General features: G+C 44.3%; 1 protein-coding gene across 1 annotated transcript in view; it reads left to right on the forward strand.

Moving 5' to 3' along the window:
* Positions 1 to 27,398, forward strand: part of TEX11 (testis expressed 11) — a 422,533-nt gene that overhangs the window by 150,353 nt on the left and 244,782 nt on the right. The window contains exons 9-10 of the mRNA XM_059678680.1: positions 7,602 to 7,656; positions 16,468 to 16,563. Of these exons, the coding sequence (XP_059534663.1) occupies positions 7,602 to 7,656; positions 16,468 to 16,563 (151 nt within the window). The remainder of the gene's footprint in view (positions 1 to 7,601; positions 7,657 to 16,467; positions 16,564 to 27,398) is intronic.

A 27,398-nucleotide genomic window follows, 5' to 3' on the forward strand; every position in this document is an offset into this window, starting at 1 on the left:
CCTGATTCTCCGATCATGGCTGGGGGGCAGGGCAAAGGCGGCCCCAGGGCCGCCTTTGCCCTGCCCCCCAGCTCTTAGCTCCCCCCTGGGTTTCCGATCACTGTCAGTGGCAGGGGGCTTCTTCCTGCTTTCCCTTTCGCCTCCCTGCATTGTGCCTACATATGCAAATTAGCCGCCATCTTGTTGGCAGTTAACTGCCAATCTTAGTTGGCAGTTAACTGCCAATCATAGTTGGCAGTTAATTTGCATATAGCCCTGATTAGCCAATGAAAAGGGTATCGTCGTACGCCAATTACCATTTTTCTCTTTTATTAGATAGGATTGATTTTTTACAGAGAGAAAGGGAGAGGGATAGAGAGTTAGAAACATCAATGAGAGAGAAACATCAATCAGCTTCCTCCTGCACACCACCTACTGGAGATGTGCCCGAAACCAAGGTACATGCCCTTGACTGGAATCAAACCTGGGACCCTTCAGTCTGCAGGCCTACGCTCTATCCACTGAGCCAAATTGGTTAGGGTGAAAAGTTAGGTTTTAATCAATTTCCTTTTGTTTGGGGTTCTCTGCGCTTCCTGGACATGTAAGTCTATTTCTTTCACCAGGTAAGGGAAGTTTTCTGTCATTATTTCTTCAAATAGGTTTTCAATATCTTGCTCTCTCTCTTCTCCTGGCACCCCTATAATTCGGATGTTGGTACGCTTGAAGCTGTCCCAGAGGCTCCTTACACTATCTTCATATTTTTGGATTCTTTTTTTGTTTTGCTTTTCCGGTTGGGTGTTTTTTGCTTCTTCGCATTTCAAATCTTTGACTTGATTCTTGCACTCCTCTGGTCTGCTGTTGGGAGTCTGTATAATATTATTTATTTCAGTCAGTGTATGCTTAATTTCTAGTTGGTCCTTTATCACAACATCGAAGGTCTCATTAGATTTGTTGAGGATCTCACTATATTTATCGGCGGTCTCACCAGTCTTTACAAGGGCCTAACTAAATTTATCGGCGGCTTCTAGACAATTCTTGAGGGACCTTAAAAGTGTGGTTTTGAACTCTATATCCAGAATTTTGCTTTCCTCCATTTCTGTCATTTGTGTCCTGTTTCTTTGTCTCCACATTTTTTATGCTTTCTTGGTGCACCCCCTTGGTGCGCAGTCTTGTTGTAGTTAAGCCTTGATTGTTGTAGGTAACACTGTGGGGGATTTGACCTCCAAGCCAACTGGCTGTGAGAATCAGCTGTGTCTGCAGTGGGAGAACTTCTGTCCTCTAGGGAGGTGCTAATCTAGACTTTGCCTGAGGCTCTCCAGCAAATGCCTCTGTGCAAGGCTTGGGCAGTGCAGGTCCCAGGGGATCAACAGAGCGGGCGGGCGGAGTGAGCAGTTATGGATACTCTCAGTCCTGTCCCCAGAGGCTCTGCCTCTCAGTGTCCCAGCAACCATTGCAAGTACCTCGGAGAGAAAGCTGCCCTTGAGTTCTGACCGATGCCAGACAGTCCCGCTTCTCCCGTTTGAGTCTGGGTCCCTAGAGACTTGCCTGGAACTGGAGCCCAGAGCCTAAGACTCCCTCCTGATTGAAACAGACAACTGCGCCCGCAGCCACCAGCCTGCTCCACATGCACCTCCACATCTTTGTATTTTACTTCCACACCGCACCTCCTCTGAGTCTCGGTATGCTTTTCTCTTTCCTTCTAGTTGTAGAATTTCCCCTCAGTCAGCCTTCCCGTGGTTCTGGGTGATGTCCGTTCCATCTTTTAGTTGTATTTTTGAAGTGGTTGTGCGAGGCAGCAATCTCTGGTGTTTACCTATGTCGCCATCTTGGTTTACCCCTGTGAAGCTCTTTATCTGACCTTTAATTCTGAATGATAGCTTTGCTGGATAAAGTAATCTTGGTTGTAGGTTCTTGGCATTCATCACTTTGAATATTTCTTGCCACTCCCTTCTGGCCTGCAAAGTTTCTGTTGAGAAATCAGCTGACAGTCTTATGGGTACTCCCTTGTAGGTAACTGACTGTTTTTCTCTTGCTGCTTTTAAGATTCTCTCTTTATCTTTTGCTCTTGGAATTTTAATTATGATGTGTCTTGGTGTGGTCCTATTTGGATTCCTTTTGTTTGGGGTTCTCTGGGCTTCCTGGACTTGTAAGTCTATTTCTTTCACCAGGTAGGGGAAGTTTTCTGTCATTATTTCTTCAAATAGGTTTTCAATATCTTGCTCTCTCTCTTCTTCTGGCACCCCCATAATTCGGATATTGGTACGCTTGAAGCTGTCCCAGAAGCTCCTTACACTATCTTCGTATTTTCGGATTCTTTTTTCATTTTGCTTTTCCGGTTGGGTGTTTTTTGCTTCTTCACATTTCAAATCTTTGACTTGACTCTTGCGATCCTCTGGTCTGCTGTTGGAACTCTGCATAATGTTCTTTATTTCAGTCAGTGTATGCTTAATTTCTAGTTGGTCCTTTTTCATAACCTTGGGGTTCTCACTAGATTTCTTGAGGGTCTCACTACATTTATTGGTGGTCTCACCAGACTCCGTGAGGGTCTTACTAAATTTATTGGCAGTTTCTAGAAAGTTCTTGAAAAACCTTAAGAGTGTGGTTTTGAACTCTATATCCAGTAGTTTGCTTTCCTCCATTTCTGTCATTTGTGTCCTGGTTCTTTGTCTCCACATTTTTTATGCTTCCCTGTGTTGATAGAGTGGCTTTGTGTGCTAGGTGTCCTATAGGGCCCAGTGGCTCAGCCTCCCCAATTACCTGAGGTGGACACTCTTGGTGCAGCCCCTTGTGGGCTTTGTGCACAGTCTTGTAGTTAAGCCTTGATTGTTGTAGGCATCACTGGGAGGAATCGACCTCCAGGCCAATTGACTGTGAGAATCAGCTGTGTCTACAGTGGGAGAACTTCTGTGCTGGAAACATCCCTCCGGGGCAAGACTTGCTTCAGTGGGGCTTTGGTGCTCACTGAGTTTGCCCCCTGAGTTTGTCCTTTATGGATCCGAGGAGCTGTAATCTGGATGGTCCCACTCTGATCACCAGGCACACTGGCTCCTGGATCTCTAAGGAGGTGCTAATCTAGCCTCTGCCTCTGGCTACCCAGCAGGAGCTCAGCTGTGAAGCAATGCAAGTTGCTGTGGGGCCTTTGGCCAGCTGCAAGTTCGTTAGGTAATTTTCAGATTGCAAAGGGCAGGCCTTTCATATGCAAAAGCCGGCGCACAGCTTGGGCGGGGCGGTGGTCCCAGGGGATTAACAGGGTGGAGGAAGCATCTATGGCTGCCCTCAGAGGCCCCGCTTCTCAGTGTCCCAGCAATCACTGCAAGCACCTCTGAGAGAAAGCTGCTCTTGAGTTCCGACCAATGCCAGACAGTCCAGTTTCTCCCGTATGAGTCTGGGTCCCCAGAGACTCACCTGGAACTGGTGCTCAAAGCTTGAGACTCCCTACCGATTGAAAAAGACAACCATGGCCTCAACCGCCAGCCCTCTCCGGGTGTGCCTCCATACCTCTGTACTTTACTTCCGCACTGCAGCTCCTCTGAGACTCGGTATGCTTTTCTCTTTCCTTCTAGTTGTAGAATTTCCACTCAGCCAGCCTTCTTGTGGTTCTGGATGATGTCCATTCCGTCTTTTAGTTGTATTCTTGAAGTGGTTGTGCTAAGCAGCAATCTCCGGTGTTTACCTATGCTGCCATCTTGGTTTTCTGTCTGCCAATTCTGGGCTTCCTATAGGTATTTAGGTGCTAACTACTGTGAGGCACTGTCTTTTGGCTTTTAGCACCCTGCTTGAAGCTCCAAGAGATCTACCCATCCACTGCTTGTGTCTGTCTCCACAGGCCTTGGCTTCAAGCAGGAGGGGCCAATCTGCCCTTTGCCTCACCACCAGCTGTCAATCTTAATCACTCCAGAATCTGATTCTGACAGGGCTTAGGTGGGGGTGGTGTTTCGCTTTCAGGGAATATGATGGGTGTTTTTTTCCTGTTCCAGAGTTACTCCTCAATGAGTGGCCCAAAACATTACTCCGCACTTGGCTGGACAGAGGTTCTTGTATGGAGACCAGTGGGGTCAGCTGGGACCCTGGAGTTATCAGATTGGTTCCTAGAATAGTGGGACAGATGGCCCCTCCTTCACTCTGGCCACTGAGGTCTCTTTGAGACTGTTCAGACCTTAAGCTTGGCCTCAGCCTTTGTTTTCTCAGTTTACTGAGAAATGGGTGTGGCAGACTGTATCACTGAGGGTGGGTTTTTTTCCCTCCAGGTAGTTCTTCCCAGGGAGAATGGCTGTTTTGTTTTGGAAAAGTATAAATAACCCAATGCAGGACTCCAGGCTACTGCTTTTCCAGGTCTCCCTGTCCTGCTTCCCACCCACACCTTTCCTCAGGCACCTCAAGTCCATGCCTTCCTCCCTGCATCAATGCCTCAGGTGTGTAGTTGCAAATCAAAACTCCTGTGCTCTGTGTTTAGAGATTAAAAAAAAAAAGGCACTCAAAGTCACGCTCTCCCCTCCAATGGCTCTGGTTTGCCAGGTCTAGACTCTACTGCCGCTAGCAGTCTTGCTACCTTTCATAGCTGCATGGATGATACCGGTGCTGTTGGTTGTGCCACCACAGGTCCAGAAGTGCCACTGGTTGGTCACCTCTGCTGGGGGTGGGTGTGACTTCTCCAGACATTCCCCCCTCTCACGATCTCGCCCTTCCTACCAGTCTCCAGGGTACTTCTGTTCTTCCTGTGATATGTCACCTCCTCAGCTGGACCACAGTTGGAAATTACAGGTGAATGTTCTCCAATTTAGTTGTATTTCCATCCTGGCCCTGGAAGGAGGTGCCCGACAGGTCTGCCTGTTCAGCCGCCATTTTCTCCTCCAGGGCCTATTCTTTATGAGCAATTACCCCCAAAGAGTTTGCACTTTTCCCACAACATCATCTTGCATACTAGGGACAGATGTGTTAAGAGTATTCAGTTCAGCGGGTGCCCAGCGCTGGAATGTCTGAGGATAGGGAGGGAAGCAGCCCCTTTGGCAGTCAGTGCTGGATCACTGCGCTGGCACCGGCTGGCCACGGCAACCCAGCACTGACTTCTGGTGTTAGGTCAAGCCTTTGCTTGTTATGGACCCTGGCTCTTTATATATATAGATATAATTTGGACCCTTGTTTGACCATGGGGAGTCCATCTCAAGCAGATAAATTCCTTCTTGAGGTTCACATTAAATGAATCTTTTTTTCTTGGGATTCATACTCTCACCCTGGATCAGAGTACCTTAATTTTCAGTTATTGTTTGGTAAGAGGTTCTCCTGAAGCCATCTGAGCCAATCAGCCTCACAGGCTCTTCACTGATGGATCAGTATGCATAACCTTCTGTATCCTCAGGGATGAATGTGAACCCAGGATTGTTCTTGTCTATCTCTTTCCCTTGTGTTAAACTTCTGCTGTTTTTTTCCCCACTTGTTGCTACTATTTTTTTTATTAAATCTTTATTGTTCAGATTATTACATTTGTTCCTCTTTTTTCCCCCATAACTCCTCTCCACCCAGTTCCCACCCCACCCTCCTCCCTCACTCCCCACCCACTGTCCTCATCCATAGGTGCACGATTTTTGTCCAGTCTCTTCCCGCATCCCCCACACCCCTTTCCCCCCCAAGAATAGTCCCACTTGTTGCTACTATTATCATGGAGCTATCAGTCCCCTCTTAATTGCTCACTGGCAAGATCTCCATTGATTTTGACAATGCCCCTTAGGCAGGAACAACTCCTGCTCTGTTCTAAATAAAGTCAGTCCCTTCAGGCAGGGATGCTGAGATCTTCCACTTTATTGCCTGCTTCTTCCCCTGGACAGAACCTCTCTGCCACTCTACTAGAGTTAGTGGCAGGAGCTTGGCATGCTTCTCCTGGAGTGACACCCCTGCTCTATGAGTGGATGCTGAGGAGATGGTTGTCCCTGATCTTATTGGCATGCCCTCTCGGCATGGAAGCTCTGTCCAATGAGCCAGCCTGGGTGAAGGAAACTAGGGGCCTAATATTCTTAATCTGTTGCACCTGGCATAGAGCTCTTACTCTAAGAATGAGAACTGGGTGGGGAAGGGAAGACCCAGCTCTTTCATTGTACCTGTCCCTAATAGCACTTGCACAGCACAGGCCTGGGGAAGATAAGAGAGGCTGGTAGCCTTCCCTTCCCTCGGTGAAACCATAGCTTAGGAGTCTAGGAGCTGGAGTAAGAGGGAATTCCTACTTTCTTGACAGCATTCATCTGGAGTAGCTTCAATGAGATGGAGCTGTTGTGGGTAGCAGCAGGTGTGGATAGGAGATAAGAGCTCAAATGTTACAAACTATCACTCTTCTGAAATTTAGTTGTTGTGTTTTAAATAAATATTTTTCCATTTGTTATAGACCCTTAGGGCAATTTCCAGAGACTTTAAGTGGTCATTTATTTTAACGATTTTAACAGGAAAATTGTTGTTTCATTGGGGGAAAGGATCCAAGAACTCCTTATACCACCATTACAAAAGTTCCATCCTTAATTGGTAACTTAAAAAACTGAATGTAGACCTAACCGGTTTGGCTCAGTGGATAGAGTGTCGGCCTGTGGACTCAAGGTTCGATTCCGGTCAAGGGCATGTACCTTGGTTGCGGGCACATCCCCAGTGGGGAGTGTACAGGAGGCAGCTGATCTGTATTTCTCTCTCATCGATGTTTCCAACTCTCTATCCCTCTCCATTCCTCTCTGTAAAAAAATCAATAAAATATATTTAAAAAAACACAACTGAATGTAGGAGGTTTAATGTACCAAAGGAGACTTACAATGACTAGGCCAGCATTATTGTATCCTTGTTAGCAAGCTGAAAACTCAGTTTGGTAGTTCTGGGTCTTTTTAGAGTTTTAAAAAAGGAATATTTCAAAGTAACGTCTTTAGTTTAATTCATTTCACCAAAATTTTATTGACATCCTCCCTTGGAATACCAATTTTATGGCGAATAATCTTTGTTTTGCTTTTTAAGTTTAGGTTTTGAAATCCTGAGGCTCATACTAATGTATCATTTGTGGTTATCAGAATGTCCCATAGATAATGTGGTTTGGTAATTAAAGCAGAAAATGGAAAATCAAATTTCTCTTCTCCCTAACCCCTCACTCATTTTTAATGCCAATGCAGGAAATATTAGACATCAATTAACTGCTAAAGGTTCTTTCAGCTACAAAATGGAACTAATAATGCTTCACAAGGGTGTTGTGAAGCTTAATAAATATTGCTAAGCATTTGTCTGTGAAAATCCTGTATTTTATTTTAAAAATACATTTATATTTCGTAGACTTTAAAATGTGCCATTAAGTAAAAGCTAGTATATACATGTACGTTATTTTAATGTAGTATATTTATAAGTATATTCAAATAGAAAAGAGCCAGAATATAATTATAGTGTTGATTTATTTGATATATACTCTGAGAAAATTGTGGCTTTTTGTAGTTAGAAAGTAATGCTTATACAATTGATTTTCATGTACTGGTTATCTAATAATCTGTTGTAGAGCAAAATAGATAAGTTGGGATAAAGTATAATTATACCATGTCTTCTTAGCAATATGTAATCTTGAAAATGTAATCTAAAATGAGTATGTATTTTTTTTCTTTTTTAATGATTAGCCAAAGCTTTGATATTGGGAAGATGGATAAGAATTCTGTTGAGCCAGAAATGCTGGTAAGGATCATTTAAATATTGCAAAAGTAGGTAGAAGAAATACAGTTTATGTTATTGTTATCCTATCTAATAAAGACATACTATGCAAATTGACCACCACTCCAATACACAAGATAGCCGCCCCTATGTGGTCAAAGATGGCCGGCAGGGGAGGGCAGTTGTGGGCGATCAGCCCAGCAGGGGAGGGCAGTTGGGAGGAACCAGGCCTGAAAGGGAGGGCAGTTGGGGGCAATCAGGCTTGCAGGGAAGGGTAGTTAGGGGGGACTGAGGCATGCAGGGGAGGGCAGTTGGGGGGGACCAGCCCTGCAGGGGAAGGAAGTTGGGGGTGACCAGGCCAACAGGGCAGGGCAGTTGGTGGGGACCAGGCCAATAGCACAGGGCAGTTGGTGGGGGGGACCAGGCCTGCAGGGGAGAGCAATTAGGACCAGCCCTGCAGGGAAGGGAAGTTGGGTGTGATCAGGCCTGCAGGGGAGGGCAGTTGGGAGGGCCAGGCCAGCAGAGGAGGACAGTTATGGGCAATCAGGCCTGCAGGGGAGGGCAGGTGGGGGTGACCAGGCCGGCAGGGGAGGGCAGTTGGGGGGGTACCAGGCCAGCAGAGGACGGTAGTTAGGGGCAAGTAGGCCAGCAGCGGAGCAGTTAGGCGTAGATCAGGCTTGCAGGGGAGTGGTTAGGGGGTGATCAGGCTGGCAGGCAGAAGCAGTTAGGGGCAATCAGGCAGGCAGGCAGGCAAGCAATTGGGAGCCAGCAGTCCTGGATTTTGAGAGGGATGTCCCAGATTGGAGAGGGTGCAGGCTGGGCTGAGGGATACACACCTCCCTGTGCACAAATTTTGTGCACTGGGCCTCTAGTAAAATTATAATAGTCTATCCCCCCATTTTTGAATAGGTTATCTGTTGGGCACATCATTTAATATGTCAGTGCATTAGTTTCTGTAAAATTGATATATTAATACCTGTAGGGTAGATTCTTGCACCCATGATTTAATATGTATAAAGTGCTTAAACAATATTTGGCTATATAAGTTTTAGCTTTGATTATTGCATGTTAAAAAATTCTAGGTTTTTTTTAAAAATATATTTTATTGATTTTTTACAGAGAGGAAGGGAGAGGGATAGAGAGTTAGAAACATCGATCAGCTGCCTCCTGCAAACCTCTTACTGGGGATGTGCCCACAGCCAAAGTACATGCCCTTGACCGGAATCGAACCTGGGACCCTTCAGTTCTCAGGTCAACGCTCTATCCACTGAGCCAAACCGGTTAGGGCTAAAAAATTCTAGGTTTTTAAAAAAAATCTAGGTTTTCCCCAGATAGAACATGCTGGTATGGAAATTAATTTTAATATTTAGTCAAGCAAAATGTTACATGTAAACAAATCTGATATAAAACGAATTTAATAATTGCCATAGCAAAATGGAATTTATTCAATTTTTTTTTATTTCAGAGAGGAAGGGAGAGGGAGAGATTTAATACATCAATGATGAGAGAGAATCATTGATCTGCTGCCTCCTGCACACCCCACAATGGGGATAGAGCCCACAATCTGGGAATGTGCCCTGACCGGGAATTGAACGTGACCTCCTGGTTCATAGGTCAATGCTCAACTACTGAGCCATGCTGGCTAGGAAAAATGGAATTTTTTGAATATTCATTTCGGCTTCTCACCATTTTAGTATATCAATCAAAATGTAACTGAATACCTATATATATGGCAATGTGATAGATGTGGAATAAAAGAGAAATATAAGCCCTAGCTGGTTTTGGCTCACTGTATAGAGCGTCGGCCTGGGGACTGAGGGGTCCCAGGTTCGTTTCCAGTCAAGGGCATGTACCTTGGTTGCAGGCTCATCCCCAGTAAGGGGTGTGCAGGAGGCAGCTGATCGATGCTTCTCTCTCATCGATGTTTCTCTCTATCCCTCTCCCTTCCTCTCTGTAAAAAATCAATAAATATATTTTTAAAAAAGAGAAATATAAAACATGGCCTCTATCCTTATGTTTATGTTTAAAGTATAAAATTAATACAAATGATTACAATGGAGTATTATTCAACTTTGAAAAGGAAGGAAATTCTGATTCATGCTACAACATAGATTAATCTTGAGGACATTATGCTAACTGAAATGAGCTATTTCACAAAAAGACAAATACTGTATTATTCTTAGATAAAGTAACTTGAACAGTCAAATTCATAGAGATAGAAAGTAGAATGATGTCTACAGGGGTTTGAAGGGAGGGGAGCTATTGTTTAATAGGTACAGAGCTTCAATTTTGCGTGGCTAAAAGAGTTCTGGACGTGTATAGTGGTGATGGTTGCACAACAATGTGAATGTACTTAATACTGTAACCAGACAAACAATGGGTCTGTGCTGCCTGTAACTACTTGAGCCAATTAAACAGAGATTTATGGTTGAATCATATATGAGCGTTTATTCCAATACTGCCAGCAGTATGGGAGAGCAGCAGGTCATCCACAAAAATCTGCTCTGCACACTATGATAAGCCAGCTGCTTATATTGGGTTAAAAGGACAAAGATTACATGGGGAAATAGCCAAAGTGTATGTCAAATGGGCAGTTAATAGGTAAGCAGAAGGCTGGAGATCTTCAAAGGGCTAGTGATATGCAAGGGCTGGGGTCTTCAAAGGGCTAGTGATATGCAAGGGCTGGGTTTTCAAAGGGCTGGCATTTCTGGTTTCTGCAACAAAGTTGTTAATCTTTCCATGATAATAGGCAGCTCCAAATGGGAAGGGTGGGCTGCATTTCCAGGTGAGCTCCCAAGTCCTGTGTGTATAACTGCCAGCCAGGTTAGAATGTGCCTTCTTTAATCAGAATAAAACAATCACAGTTAACAGAGAATGATTAATATTTCTTACAATTCTAGCTGGTTCCCCAAATTTTATTTCTGCCCCTATCAATACTTCTGAAACACACACTTAAAAATGGTTAACAAGGTCAATTTTAGTTATGTGTATTTTATCACAATTAAAAATAATAAAAAATATATTGTGATAGTATGACAGAATGGGCATTATTATACAGCAATGAGAAAAAATGAACGATAAGAATTGAAACAATATGGATGTTCTGATATATAATGTTGAATAAATAAAGCAAGATATAAAGTAGTACATACTGTGAGATTCCATAAATGTAAATGCCAAAAGCAGGTAGAATTAATACATGGTGTTGGAAAGTCAGGTAATTGGTTACCCTTGTTTGAAATAGTGTCTAGAAAGAGGTATGAAGTGAGCCTGTTGTTGCTTATGTTTTCTTTTTTAAAAAGTTATCTTTATTGTTAAAAGTATTATAGGTATCCCCCTTTTCCCCCATTGACCCTTTCGAGCCCTCCCTCATCTCCTCCCCAGGCCTTCACCACACTATTGTCTGTGTCCTTGGGTTATGCATATATGTATATAAGTTCTTTGGTTAATTTCTTCCTCCCACCCATTCATCCCCCACTTCCCTCTGAGATTCCACAGTATGTTCAGTTTCCTTCCTTCCTTCCTTCCTTCCTTCCTTCCTTCCTTCCTCCTTCCCTCCCTCCATCCCTCCCGCCCTCCATCCATCCCTCCCTTCATTCCTTCCTTTTTTTGTTAATCCTCACTTGATATTTTCCCATTGATTTTTTTATACTCAAAGATGCTTCCTTTTTTTAAAAAAAATTGTAAGTTATTACATATGTGTTCTTATCCCCACATTATCCCCCATCCCCCCGACTCATGTCCTCACCCCCCCTGTTGTCTGTATCCATTGGTAGGCCTATATGCTTGCATATAAGTCCTTTGGTTGATCTCTCCCCCTTACCCACACCCTCCCCTACCTTCCCTCTGAGGTTTGACAGTCTGATCGATGCTTCTCTGTCTCTGGATCTGTTTTTGTTCATCAGTTTATGTTGTTCATTATATTCCATTGATTTTTAGGGAGAGTGGAAGAGAGAGGGAAAGACAGAGAGAAACATCAATGTGAGAGAAACACATCAATTGGTTGCCTCCTGCATGCACCCCAACCAGGGCCCAGGCTGGGGAGGAGTCTGTAACCAAGGTATATGCCCTTGACCAGAATCAAGCCCAGGACCCTTTGGTCCACAGGCAGACACTCTATCCACTGAGCAAAACTGGCTAGGGCTTTGTTTCTTTTTTTAATTGTTGATAGTATTATAGATATCTCCCATTTTCTTCCCATTTGCCCCCCTCCACCCAGTCCTCTTCATCACATTGTTGTCTGTGTCCATGGGCTATGCATATCCTATCTAATAAAAGAGAAACATGCAAATTGACCATAACCCCAACACCCTTCCCATTGGCTAATCAGCAGGATATATGCAAATTAACTGCCAACCAAGATGGCGGCCGGCAGCCAGGCAGCTGAAGTGAATAGGAGGCTTGCTTGCTCCACTGACGGAGGAAGCCAAGGTTCCCTGCCTGCTGCTGCCGGCCTCTGAGCTGCAACTCTAAGAAACAATGTTGCAAATATAGAAGCTAAACATTCCCCAGAAACCTGCTTTCAGCCAGCCGGGCTTCAGCCAGCAGGATTGCAACAGTGTTACAATTATAGAACCCAAACAAACCCAGATAACTGCTTTCAGTAGCTGAGGTCTCAGAGCTGGAGCCAAGCCTCAGAGCTAAAGCCGGCTCTCAGCTCCAGTGACAGCCATAGCAGGTAAATAAATCCCAGTATATAAAAAACAAAAAGAAAAAAAGGAGAGGTTGGGAGCCTCAGTCGCCCGCCAGCCTGAAAACAGCCATCATCCCCTCACCCAGATTGGCCAGGCACCCCAGTGGGGACCCCCACCCTGAAGCAACAAGATGGCGGCTAATTTGCATACTGAAGGCAGGCGGCAGCGGGCAAGGCTGTCCACGGTCTGGGACCCAGATCCATGAACTGCCGGGTGGGGGGGCAGTGCATGAGGCTGTCCGTGGTCCGGGACCCGGATCTGTGACCCTGCCAGGCGGGGGGCAGCGCTTGAGGCTGTCCGTGGTCCCGGGACCCGAATCTGTGACCCTTCCCGGCAGGGCAGCAGCTTGCACAGGGGCGGATCGGCCGGGGTTGGGCAGGGCAGGACGCCTGGCTTCCGCCCAGCCCCAGTCACTCTGCGCAGGTGAGCAGTGCAGAGAGCCTCTGGACAGGGGAGGCAGGCCAGCAGAGGGCAGCTTGTACTCCCCACATGGCGGTGGTGACAGCTGTGAGTGCACCAAGCGGAGCCTGCAGGCTGAGCTGAAGTAGCGCCTGCAGGCCATCAGCGCCCAGGAGTGTCTGCACAAGATCCGCCTCCTGGCCCAGAAGGTGCAGGATCGCAGGGACAGCCACTGTGGCGGGCCAGACTGATGTCCTCCTGGCCGCACCACGGGGGTTTGCGGATCTGCAAAGCCAGAGGCCTCTGGTGTGCACATCCCCACCTGGCATGCGAACATCCCCCAGCACATGTCACCCTCCCGTGCCTGCAACAGTTGCAAACCAAGGCGTGCACAAGTTCCCCCCACCTCTCCACCGCACTTTCATCAACCCGGCATGCCTAATACCCCCACAGGATGTGCACACATCCCCTCTGATGCGCTCACGTCCTTTGGAGAGTGTCTGGGTGTTCTGGGTGCTGAGGGTGGGCGCCTGTGAGATGACAGTGAGAGGGCTGAGTGGTGATGCCCCGTTCCCACAGAAGCCAGTGCAGCTACGAGATCACCTCTGGAGGGTTAATGCAGGTGCTGAGGCAGGAGCAGGTGCAGACAGACACACCTGGTGGGCGTGGGCGGCCCTTGCTGAGGTGCCTTCGGTCAGCATTAAAGATCAAGAACCCAGAGGCAGAGAGGAATTCTGTCCTCTCAGTGAAACAGTGGGACAGTCGGGGCAACTGTAGAGAAGGAATGTGCAGTTTGGGTGCCAGCACCCATGAGCGAAGGCTGCCCTGATTGAGCCTCGCTTGCTTGGGGCCTAGCGCACTCCTGCCGGGCAGCAGGTGACAGGACGTGCTTTTCTGAATTAATGAGAGAAAACGTTGATTCTCCTGCTGCCCACGAAGGTGGAAAGTGAAGTGGGGAGACATGTGGGGAGTGAGTGAGGTTCCCTGTCTTGGGGTTCCAAATCTGCTGTTGGTTTCTTTCACCGCTGACTAGAGATATACAGAGTGTACCCCCAAAATATATACACACTTTGAATACCTACTAATTCCAATGGTTTTAAGCATAAGAGAGAAACAACAATGGAGCTGTTATCTGTTAAAAGTATGGGCACACACAGGTAGTTGGACATCCCCTGAGGGGTCTCAGATTGGAGAGGGTGAAGGCCAGACTGAGGGGCCCCTTTACCCCACCTACCGCAGTGCACGAATTTTGTGCACCGGGATACTAGTATACATATGTGTTCTTTGGCTAATCTCTTCCCACCTCCCTCCCCTCTGAGATGTGTCAGGGTGTTCCATGCTTTTGATAACTGTGTTGTTAAACATACATGTGGTTAGTTTATGAAAATTTATGTACTCGAGATTTTGAACTTTTTTGTATTTTATGCTTCAATTAAAATTTCAAAAAAAACCCCCAAAAAAACAAACCACACCACACGCCAAAAACCTGAGTATTAGTGAAACAATTTGGGAAAACTAAGTGATAAACTGTGTGGTACTGACCTGAAGTTTGTACAAGGGCATGCATAAAGGGGAATATCAGGGTTGACTGGAGTAGTTGAAGAAGTCTTATGGTAGGAAGTCCGTGAAAAGTAGATGGGGTCCATACAGTTAAAATGGAGGGAGAAGGGAATACCAGGTAAGATGTCTGGAGGATGAAATGAGGATGGAAGACAGGATTTAATTGAGATTGAAATGTAATATGTATATTGTAAAGTAAGATTATGAAGTAGTTTTCCTTCCTTTATTTTGGTTTTAATATTTTTAAAATTAAAGTATAGTTGGTGAAGTAGTTTTTCTTTCATGCTAACAGTACTTTATTGAGGTTTAATTTATGTAGAATAATTTGTACAATAATTATACAAATCTTAAGTGTACAGTCTGATGAATTTTAATATATCTTGTTACCACCACACAGATTAAGTTACAGAAATTTCTATCACCCTCAAAAGTTCTTTTGGTCCCTTTCCAGTTAATAGTCATTCCAACCCCCAGGATAAAACCTCTATTCTGACTTCTATTGCTATAGATTATTTTCAGCTTTTTTTGAACTTTGTATAAATGGAATCATACAGTATGTACTGCTTTATGTCTGCCTTCTTTTGCTTAACATAAATAGTTTTGAGATTCATTCATTTTGTTATATTTTTCTGATTATTTGACCCTTTTGCCATATTTGTTTCATAAAAGTCCTCTGGGAGACTTTATAAGTTGAGAGTTCTACAATAATAATAATAATAATAATGATGATGATGATGATAATAATATTAAGTACATTATATACATCTTACTTGATCCATATTTGTTTTTGAATTAAAAATCTCAAATATGTAACACCCTAAATGTCATTTCTCTAGTTTCACAGATCCTTAATGTGTTTAACATATATATATTTTTTTAAATATGTATTTTATTGATTTTTTACAGAGAGGAAGAGAGAGGGATAGAGAGTTAGAAACATTGATGAGTGAGAAACATCGATCAGCTGCCTCCTGCACACCCCCTACTGGGGATGTGCCCACAACCAAGGTACATGCCCTTGACTGGAATCGAACCTGGGACCTTTCAGACTGCAAGCCAACGCTCTATACCAGGGGTGGGCAAACTTTTTGACTCGAGGGCCACAATGGGTTCTTAAACTGGACTGGAGGGCCGGAACAAAAGCATGGATGGAATGTTTGTGTGAACTAATATAAATTCAAAGTAAACATCATTACATTAAAGGGTATGGTCTTTTTTTTTTTTTTTTTGGTTTTATTCATTTCAAATGGGCCGGATCCGGCCCGTGGGCCGTAGTTTGCCCATGGCTGCATACAGTGAGCCAAATCGGTTAGGGCTAACATATATTTTTTAAATGTTAGAAGATCACCTTTGTTTGGTCCTACTGTCCTTATTATACTTAGGGGCAGATTATTCATTGAAATAGGGATCCTTCTTTAAAATGAGAACCTGTAGTTAATATGTTCACAATAAATAAAGTTACTCCCTTATCAATGCAGACTTGGCTGGAGAAACTTACTTAATTCAGCAATACATTGTTCATTTTAAAATTTAGCTCAGTTGGGAGAAATCTCTCTAGGAGAATATATCTGTTCCTACTGAAATGGTGGTATGTGTGCCTTGGTCCAATTGGTAAATCTCAAATAAGCTGTAAAGTTTGAGAAAGGAATTATGTTTTTCTATTTATCTCTTTTTTAAAAATGTTTTTATTGATTTTAGAGATGGGTGGGGGGAGAGAAACACCAACCTGCTGGCTGCCTCTTGCATGCCCCTTGCTGGGGATTGAGCCTGAAACTCAGGCATGTGCCCTGACCAGGAATTGAACCAGTAACCTCTTTGTGCATGGGTTGATGCTCAACCACTGGGCCACACTGGCCAGGCTATTTATCTCTTTTTATGGAGGTTTAATACAATGCAGTAGGTGGTAAGCTGATTAAATTAAATATTGCTATGACCTAGCCTTAGTTTCCTTTATTTGTAAAATGGGGATGATAAAGTACTTTAATACTAAAACACTGTTCAGAAAATAATTATATTAACACAATTTTATTAAATTAAGGTAAACTAATACTATAAAATTCTTACACTTGAGGAAATGATGACTTACATTTGAGAAGATGCCTGTCACTGTGTAAGTGCTAATCAGATGTTGTATTGCAATTCAACCCTCAGCTGTGTGCTTTTTTTCTATTTGTAATTATAGGCTAAAATTCTACGGTTTCTAGCCACTGTTTATTTGGATTGGGATGACAGAGAATATTATGATAAAGCTCTCAGTGCTATAAACCTAGCAAACAAGGTATGAAGTTTTTACTTTTGAATATTAGATTGATCAATTTTTTAAAGCTTTGATTCACATTTTGAAATCTAGTTTAGACACTTGCTTTAGTATCCCTAGAATTTTTTAAACAACAGATTATAACAATCTTTTTTCACAGCACAGAAAGGAAAAATAAAATACACCCCATTGACAGAAAATATTTTTGAAAAAGAATTCTTTTGTATGAAACAGAAAGGCTTCTCTCTCTGCTGTGAGTTTTTAGGATAAAGAAGGAAATGATGATAACATAGGGCCCCGTGGTTGGCAAACTGTGTCTTGCGAGCCACATGCGGCTCTTTGGCCCCTTGAGTGTGGCTCTTCCTAAGCCTTAGGAATACCCTAATTAAGTTAATAACAATGTACCTACCTAGATAGTTTAAGTTTAAAAAATTTGGCTCTCAATAGAAATTTCAATTGTTGTACTGTTGATATTTGGCTCTGTTGACAAATGAGTTTGCTGACCACTGAGATAGGCAGATGATGGACTTTAGTTTAAAAACCAATACCCTGAGAGTGAAGGCAGGCAAGGAAGAAAGAAAGGAGGAAATGGCAGTTGAGTAAGCCAACCCACAGTGTGGGCCACCGCTGTGCATCCAGTTAAATACAGTATTTCATTTATTCATTCAACAAGTACATTTTGAGTAACTCCTGTGCCCTGAGCTGAGTGTTGGGGAGGATTGATGAGGAAAACCAGACTTGGTTGTAGGGGGCAATGAGTGCTTAACACATCTATTGCAGGGGGTTGTTGGAGCAGCACCAGAGTTTGGAGGGAGTGGGCAAAGGAGACTTCCTGGATGGGTGCTGACAATGACTTGGAGTAGAGGGAGGTGGGCAGGCTGCCCATGTGGTGTCCAGGCAGCGGGAACAGCATGTACAAAGACTTAGCAGGAGAGATCACCACAGGCAATTAGGGAATTGAAACAACTTCCCCTAAGGCCACCAAAGTTATTCAGACAAGAAAAATAAAAAGCAGAGTACACAGATATAAGGTGAGTAAATTGGACTAGCAGGAACATTAAACAGTAGTCTGCCAGTCCCTTCCCATGGGAAAGAGAAGGCACTGGCAGCCTTTATATAGAGAGGCTGTAGGAGAAGCAGAAAGCCTGAGGAGCTGCTATGGACAAGCTCAGCTTCCTTGCTGGCACAGTCATTTTGGAGAGGAGAGACTCTAGACTTGGCCAGCTAGGTCTTGCAGTCATGGGGGTGCATACTTTCCATGGAATCCTTTACACCTGCTGTGCCCTCTGCCTGGAATTCTCACCCCCTGAGTCTGCATGATCCTCATTCTCTGCCTATCACCCTCACCCTTCAGAATGCAGTTCTGGCCACACTTCCTCAGGGATGTCTCTTCTGACCAACATCCACCCTGAAATACATCAACTCATGGATGGTCTATGCACCAGAGACTTCCACCTTGTGATTTTATATCTATTTGTGTAGATTAAAAAAAAATAAGTATCTCTCCTGATAGACTGAAAGCTCTATGAAGGCAGCAACCAAGGCTGGTTTTGCCCATTCCTACATCCCCAATACCTAGCATTGTGCCTGGCACATAATAGGAGCTCAATAAATTTTTTTAATTAAATCTATATTGTTCAGATTATTACATTTGTTCCTTTTTTCCCCCCATAACTCCCCTCCTCCCAGTTCCCGCCCCACCCTCACTCCCCACCCACTGTCCTCATCCATAGGTGCACGATTTTTCTCCCACACCCCTTTACCCCCCAAGAATAGTTTGTCCATTCCCTTTCTTTTTTTTTTATTGCTTAAAGTATTACAAAGGGTATTACATATGTGTCCATTTTTCCCCCCCGCCCTAGACAGTCCCCTAGCCTCCCCTATCCCCCGGTGTCTTATGTCCATTGGTTATGCTTATATGCATGCATACAAGTCCTTTGGTTGATCTCTTACCCCCCTACCTCCTGCACCCCCACCCTCCCCGGCCTTCCTGCTGCAGTTTGACAATCTGTTTGAGGCAGCTCTGCCTCTGTATCTATTATTGTTCAAAAGTTTATAATGGTCTCTATTATCCATGAATGAGTGACATCATGTGGTATTTTTCCTTCATTTACTGGCTTATTTCACTTAGCATAATGCTCTCCAGTTCCATCCATGCCGTTGCAAATGGTAAGAGTTCCTTCTTTTTTAGAGCAGCATAGTATTCCATCGTGTAGATGTACCACAGTTTTCTAATCCATTCATCTACTGATGGGCACTTAGGCTGTTTCCAGATCTTAGCTATGGTGAATTGTGCTGCTATGAACATAGGGGTGCATATATCCTTTCTGATTGGTGTTTCCAGTTTCTTGGGATATATTCCTAGAAGTGGGATCACAGGGTCAAATGGGAGTTCCATTTTCAGTTTTTTGAGGAAACTCCATACTGTCTTCCATAGTGGCTGCACCAGTCTGCATTCCCACCAGCAGTGCACAAGTGTTCCTTTTTCTCCACATCCTCTCCAGCACTTGTCGTTTGTTGATTTGTTGATGATAGCCAGTCTGACAGGTGTGAGATGGTACCTCATTGTTGTTTTGATTTGCATCTCTCGGATGATTCTTGACTTTGAGCATGTTTTCATATGTCTCTTGGGCTTTCTGAATGTCCTCTTTTGAAAGGTGTCTATTTAGGTCCTTTGCCCATTTTTTGATTGGATTGTTTATCTTCCTTTTGTTAAGTTGTATGAGTTCCCTATAAACTTTGGAGATTAGGCCCTTATCAGATATGTCATTGGCAAATATGTTTTCCCACACAGTGGGTTTTCTCGTTGTTTTGTTGATGGTTTCTTGCCGGGGTCCAACCCCAGCAGGTCCAGGGGTCCCCAAAGGTGTGGACGGAGTCGGCGAAGAAGGAATGACACGGAGACAGCGTTCAGTTGATCAGCAGCCTAGCCAGGATCTCCAGCCAAGTTCTGGTCTCGATCTCCACAGAGGTTCTGCCTCAGATCTCCAGCCAGGTTCAGTCACCAGGTTCTAGTCAGGTTCTCTTGCCATGTTCTATAGTCAGGTTCAGTCCAGGATCTATTGCCATGTTCTCTCCAGCGAAGTTCTTCTGTCTCCAGGCTCCGTGTAGGTTCTGTGTTCTGAATTCTGTCTCTCTTGGTTCTGTGTTCTAAGTTCTGTCTCTTCCTGTCTTGTTACAACTGTATTTATACCAGTTGATTCAATCCTATCAATCTCTATTACAAAGGTTAGGGCGTTTCTTATCTCCATTCCAGGGAGTAAAGATTATGTAGCTTAAGCATGATTGTTCCTAGTTAAAATGATTAATTACCCGCCTGGCACTTAGTTGAGGGGTTTTATTCCCTCCCTAACTTCAGGAGAAAATCCCTACCTGGGGATTCAACCTTTCTCGGAGAGGTGACCTTGGTTAAAACACAGCGCCAAGAAGGTGAGCAAACATATTAAGAACAGTATGCCATATATGCCAGGTCCCTTGAAACAGCAAGGATGGACCGGCTCCCGGCAGTTTCTTTTGCTGTACAGAAGCTTTTTATTTTGATGTAGTCCCATTTGTTCATTTTCTCTTTCGTTTCAAGTGCCCTAGGAGTTGTATCAGTGAAGAAATTGCTTCGGCATATGTCTGAGATTTTGTTGCCTTTGGATTCTTCTAGAATTTTTATGGTTTCCTGTTGTACATTTAAGTCCTTTATCCATTTTGAGTTTATTTTTGTGTATGGTGTAAGTTGGTGATCTAGTTTCATTTTCTTGCATATATCTGTCCAATTTTCCCAACACCATTTATTGAAGAAACTATCTTGGCTCCATTGTATGTTCTTGCCTCCTTTGTCAAATATTAAGTGAGCATATTGGTTCGGGCCGATTTCTGGGCTCTCTATTCTATTCCATTGATCTGTATGCCTATTCTTGTGCCAGTACCAGGCAGTTTTGAGAACAGTGGCTTTGTAATACATCTTGATATCTGGTATTGAGATCCCACCTACTTTGTTCTTTTTCAGGATTGCTGCAGCTATTCGGGGTCTTTTTTTATTCCAGATGAATTTTTGGAGAGTTCGTTTTAGATCTCTGAAGTATGCTGTTGGTATTTTAATGGGAAGTGCGTTGAATTTATAGATTGCTTTGGGTAATATGGACATTTTAATGATGTTGATTCTACCAATCCATGAACACGTTATGTTCTTCCATCTGTTTATGTCTTCCTCTATCTCTTTTTTCAACGTCCTGTAGTTTTCTGAGTAGAGGTCTTTTACCTCTTTAGTTAAGTTTATTCCTAGGTAACTTAATTTTTTTGGTGCGATGGTAAACGGGATTGTTTTTATAATCTCTCTTTCTGAAAGTTCACTATTGGTGTATAGAAATGCCTCAGATTTCTTGGGGTTAATTTTGTATCCTGCTACATTGCCAAATTCATGTATTAAGTCTAGTAGCTTTTTGATGGAGTCTCTAGGGTTTTGTATGTATAATATCATGTCATCTGCAAATAAGGGTTAGTCCAATCCCTGTCTATGTCCCTCATTCTATTATAATCACCAGTTCATTCTGTTCATCAGATTATTTATTCACTTGATTCTTAGATTCACTTGTTGATAGATGCATATTTGTTGTTAATTAATTGTATTTTTACCTTTTTCTTCTTCTTCCTCTTCTTAAAGGATACCTTTCAGCATTTCATATAATACTGGTTTGGTGGTGATGAACACCTTTAGCTTTTCCTTATCTGTGAAGCTCTTGATCTGATCTTCAATTCTGAATGATAGCTTTGCTGGATAAAGTAATCTTGGTTGTAGGTTCTTGGTATTCATCACTTTGAATATTTCTTGCCACTCCCTTCTGGCCTGCAAAGTTTCTGTTGAGATATCAGCTGACAGAAATATGGGTACTCCCTTGTAGGTAACTGTTTTTCTCTTGCTGCTTTTAAGATTCTCTCTTTGTCTTTTGCTCTTGGCATTTTAATTATGATGTGTCTTGGTGTGGTCCTCTTTGGATTCCTTTTGTTTGGGGTTCTCTGGGCTTCCTGGACTTGTAAGTGTATTTCTTTCACCAGGTGGGGGAAGTTTTCTGTCATTATTTCTTCAAATAGGTTTTCAATATCTTGCTCTCTCTCTTCTTCTGGCACCCCCATAATTCGGATATTGGTATGCTTGAAGCTGTCCCAGAGGCTCCTTACACTATCTTCGTATTTTCGGATTCTTTTTTCATTTTGCTTTTCCAGTTGGGGGTGTTTTGCTTCTTCGCATTTCAAATCTTTGACTTGATTCTTGGGCTCCTCTGGTCTGCTGTTGGGAGTCTGTATAATATTCTTTATTTCAGTCAGTGTATGCTTAATTTCTAGTTGGTCCTTTATCACAACATCGAGGGTCTCATTAGATCTCTTGAGGATCTCATTAAGTTTTTCAGCGGCTTCTAGACAGTTCTTGAGAGACCTTAAAAGTGTGGTTTTGAGCTCTATATCCTCCATTTCTGTCATTTCTGTCCTATTTCTTTGTCTTGGCATTTTTTATGCTTTCTTGGTGCACCCCTAGTGGTCTTTGTGCACAGTCTTGTTGTAGTTAAGCCTTGATTGTTGTAGGTATTACTGGGGGGGATTTGGCCTTCAGGCCAACTGGCTGTGAGAATCAGCTCTATCTGCAGTGAGAGAACTTCTGTCTTCTAGGGAGGTGCTAATCTAGCCTTTGCCTGAGGCTATCCAGCAAATGCCTCTGTGCAGGGCTTGGGCAGAGTGGGGCGGGTTGCAGGGGATCAACAGGGCAGGCAGAGCGAGCAGTTATGGCTGTTCTCAGTCCCGTCCCCAGAGGCTCTGCCTCTCAGATTCCCAGAAACCGCAGCAAACCTCAGAGAGAAAGCTTTCCTCGAGTCCCGACCAATGCCAGACAGTCCCGCTTCTCCCTTTTGAGTCTGGGTCCCTAGAGATTCACCCAGAACTGGAGCTCAGAGCCTGAGGCTCCCTCCCGATTGAAACAGACAACCGCGCCCTCAGCCGCCAGCCAGCTCCGCGCGCACCTCCGCACCTTTGTATTTTGCACACTGCGCCTCCTCTGAGTCTCGATATGCTGTTCTTTTTCCTTCTAATTGAAGAATTTCCCCTCAGCCAGCCTTCCTGTGGTTCTGGGTGATGTCCGTTCTGTGTTTTAGTTGTATTTTTGAAGTTGTTGTGCGCGGCAGCAAACTCCGGTGTTTACCTATGCCGCCATCTTGGTTCCTCTCTAGTAAATCGCTCAATAAATATTAAGAGCTAGACCATATCAGACAATATTAAGTCATCTGGGACCTATAGAATGGCAATTTCATATGATTTGTCTTAATATTAATTGAATGAATGAATTTGAGTTTTTCTGAATACTATGTACTGTAGCATGATATAAGTACAAGGAGAGTCCACCTTGGGCCTGTTAAAAGGGCAGGTTTTTCCTGAAATGATAAGGATCTGAGTGTTTTCTGGTCATGGTTTAGACTTGATCAGTGCTCACACTTCCATGTGCAGTGGGAGCCCATAGGGATCTTGTTAATGTGCATATTCTGACTCAGTAGAGTGAGGCCTGCAGTTCTACATTTGTAGCAGACTCCCAGGTGACGCTTATTGGAAGGCAGCCAGAGGGAGGGAGGTCAAAACACAGAATTGGAGCCGGTAGGTGAAGGTCCTCTGTGCCTCACCAAGGAGCTCCCACCAAGGTTCCTTCCTCTTTTCTTTCTCATCCAATATGAAATTCAGAAATTCATTTGCAAAGAGATGGGACTTCAGGTCATTTCCATAGTATCTGGAAAAAAATTTGAGCAGCTGTCACATATAAATGAAAACTTTCCAGATCACTGAAACTTAGCTCTCCATGTTCCCCAAGCTGTTTTTATTTTCATTGTTATTGGTGGAAATCTTACAAATTAATGTTATTAAACATGATCTTGTTTTCTTAAACAGAGTAAAATGGACAGAATCTGAAAAAACAACAACCCAACACTAGTGGTTTTCTTTCAGCTCATTCTCATATGTGCATGCATACATATATACATATGTAGTCACATGCATATATACCTATATACTCCTTGACAAGAAACATTGATAGGCTGATGACCATTTAAAAGGGTATTCAATTAAGGTAAATATGTTTTATTCAGTAAGGGAATTAAACGTACTGATACATTTTAGAAAGAGTTTTATTCAACAAGAATAGAAACATGAAAATGAATAGTTCAATTAACCAAAGTACTGAATTTCCCAAACACACCATGTACTTGAATTTACATTTTCGTGAACTTTATGTCATGTAGATGGTGTTATTGAATGCTGAAAACCTTTTTTTAATATTAAAGTTTTTAAAATTCAAAAATATTGTTAGATATGAAAATTTTCAAAAGTTTTTTATTTTATTTTTTAATTTGCTAAGATTCAAGTTTGAGTAAAAAATAGGGACCAAAAGAACTGAGGAGATTTTATATTGGCTATATGCCTTCTTGCTAGCATGTCTCTTTGTTCCCTGGATGCAGAAGTTGCAGTTTTCTTTTTTCTAAATATATTTTTATTGGTTTCAAAGAGGAAGGGAGAGGGAGAGAGAGATAGAAACATCAGTGGTGAGAGAGAATCATTGATCAGCTGCCTCCTGCACTCCCCCAACTGGGGATTGAGCGGGCAACATGGACATGTGCCCTTGACCAGAATCGAACCCTTCAGTCCACAGGCCAATGCTCTATTCACTGAGCCAAACTGACTAAGGCAGAAGTTGCAGTTTTCATAGTGACAGTTGGTCACCTGCGTTGCTCCTAACATATCACATAATGAACTTTTTAGCATTTTTTTCTTCCAGTATAGTCATGCAGTGCTGAATGACAGGGTTACATTCTGAAAAATAGGTAGGCAGTTTCATTGTACAAACTTCAGAGTGCACTTCTACAAATCTAGATGGTATAGCCTACAACAGACCTAGGCTGTATGGTACAGCCTATTGCTCCTAGGCTATAAACCTGTATAGCTTGTTACTGTATGGAATACTGTAGGCAACACTGGTAAATATTTTTATATCTAAAGATAGAGAAGGTATACTAAAATATAGTATCCTCTTATATAATAAAGAGCTAATATGCAAATGGTCATCACGCCCTCACGCCATAATGCTGTAATGGCTTAGACACTCAACACTGGGGAGAGAGGAATGGGGACCAGCCAGGCACAAATGAGCTCGCAAGAGAGGAATGGGGACCAGCCAGACACAAATGAGCTCGTGAGAGAGGAATGGGGACCATCCAGGCTGCAGCCTGGGAGAGGGACAAGCTGCACATAGTGGCTGGGGCTGCAGCCCAGGAGAGGGACAAGCTGCCCGCCCCACGGTCCCAGGCGCCAGCGCCTGTGGCTGCTGCTGCAGCATGGGTGAAACCACCTGCCCATGGTCCCCTGCATCTGCAGCTGGCCCTGGTGAAGCTGGCCCAGGTCCTGGGTGCCTGCAGGTGGCCAGAGGGAGGGAAGCACGGGTCTTGGGTGCCTGTGACCGGCCAGAGGAAGGAATCCTGGGTCCTGGGTGCAGGGCAAGGCATAGGCAGTTAGGGACGATCAGGCCAGCAGCAGAGCAGTTAGGGGTGATCAGGCCAGTAGGGGAGCAGTTAGGGGCAATTAGGCAGGCAGGGGTGATTAGAGGCAATCAGGCAGGCAGGCAGAGGGGTTAGGGGCGATCAGGCAGGCAAGCAGTTAGGAGCCAGTGGTCCTGGATTGCGAGAAGCAGTCGGACATCCCCCGAGGGGTCCTGGATTGGAGAGGGTGCAGGCCGGGCTGAGGGACACCCTCCCCCCCCACACATGAATTTCGTGCACTGCCGGGGTCCAACCCCAGCGGGTCCAGGGGTCCCCAAAGGCGTGGACGGAGTCGGCGAAGAAGGAATGACACGAAGACTGAGTTCAGTTGATCATCATAGCCGGGTTCTCTTGTCAGGGTCTGGTCAGGATCTCTAGCAAAGTTCTGGTTAGGATCTCCAGAGAGGTTCTGTCCAGGTTCTCCAGTCAGGTTCAGTCACCAGGTTCTAGTCAGGCTCTCCTGCCAATCTCCGCAGTCAGGTTCAGTCCAGGATCCCCTGCCATGCTCTCTTGCCAGGCTCCGCCTCCAGGCTCCGAGGCCAGTCCCGGTCCAGGATCCTCCGGCATGCTCTCGCCAGCGAAGTTCTTCTGTCTCTAGAGAACGTTCTGTGTAGGTTCTGTGCCTAGGCTCTGTCTCTCTTGGTCCTGTCTTCCAAGCCCTGTCTCTGAAGTTCTGTCTTATAAGTTCTGTCTCTGTCTCTAGATTCTGAGTTCTGTGTCCTGAATTCTGTCTGTTGTTGTCTTGTTGCATCTGTATTTATACCAGTTGATTCTAATCCTGTCAATTTCTATTACAAAGGTTAGGGCGTTTCTTATCTCCATTCCAGGGAGTAAAGATTATGTAGCTTAAGCATGATTGTAGTTAAATTGATTAACTACCTGCCTGGCACTTAGTTAAGGAGTTTCATCCCCTCCCTAACTTCAGGGGAAAATCCCTACCTGGGGATTCAACCTTTCTCGGAGAGGTGACCTTGGTTAAAACATAGCGCCAAGAAGGTGAGCAAACATATTAAGAACCGTATGCCCTATATGTCAGGTCCCTTGAAACAGCAAGGATTGACCGGCTCCCAGCAAATTCCCCCTTTTTTATTTTTTAAAAGCAGGCATTAAAAAGAAAAACCTCAAATGCTCTCTTATATCCATTTTAAGAGTAGGATTGGCGCTTTCTGCTATTACCTGAGTCCTGATCTATCACCCCAGGGAGAGCTTGCCAATCCTGCACTTTCCCAGGGTGGAAAGGCTGAAGTGGGGTTAAGGATAAGGCTCCTTGGGCCTACCTTCTCCCATGCCATTACATTTACCTTTCCTTCCTCAGAAAAGCATGGACGTATTTCTTGTATAAAATGTTCCATCTGACTGGGAGTAACCTTAACTCCTCTGCTAGCAAGCATATGTGTTAAAAGATCAATACGGAGTCTTTCTTTAGACTCAGTATGGCACATCTTCTTAATCTAAAGATCAATACAGAGTCTTCTTTCTTTGGACTCAGTATGGCACATCTTCTCAATCTAAGAATCAATACAGAGTCTTCTTTCTTTGGACTCAGTATGGCACATCTCAATCTAAGAATCAATACAGAGTCTTCTTTCTTTGGACTCAGTATGGCATATCTTCTAGGTTCTGTACTATCCACCTTCTTACCCTACTTATCCTCTATAGGGGGGTCTGCAGTACCCTGGTGGAGTCCTATCCGTCCCAAGCGTGGGGGTTCTCAATGGGGGGGGGAGGGGCTTACCTATGGGAATCCTGTTCCAGGGGTTCCCAAAGGTATGGACGGAGTCGGCGAAGACTATCCACCCTCTTCCTACGGTGGGGTCCTATCCATCCCGAGTGCAGGGCGCTTACCTAGGGGTCCCTGTTCAAGCGCCAGATGCTGGGGTCCAGCCCCAGTGGGTCCAGGGGTCCCCAAAGGTGTAGACGGAGTCAGCGAAGACTATCCACCCTCTTCCTACGGTGGAGTCCTATCCGTCCCGAGTGCGGGGCGCTTACCTAGGGGTTCCTGTTCGGGCGCCAGTTGCCGGGGTCCAACCCCAGCGGGTCCAGGGGTCCCCAAAGGCGTGGACGGAGTCGGCGAAGAAGGAATGACACGAAGACTGAGTTCAGTTGATCATCATAGCCGGGTTCTCTTGTCAGGGTCTGGTCAGGATCTCTAGCAAAGTTCTGGTTAGGATCTCCAGAGAGGTTCTGTCCAGGTTCTCCAGTCAGGTTCAGTCACCAGGTTCTAGTCAGGCTCTCCTGCCAATCTCCGCAGTCAGGTTCAGTCCAGGATCCCCTGCCATGCTCTCTTGCCAGGCTCCGCCTCCA

Source organism: Myotis daubentonii, chromosome X (genome assembly GCF_963259705.1).
Source record: "Myotis daubentonii chromosome X, mMyoDau2.1, whole genome shotgun sequence".
Lineage (NCBI taxonomy): Eukaryota > Metazoa > Chordata > Mammalia > Chiroptera > Vespertilionidae > Myotis > Myotis daubentonii.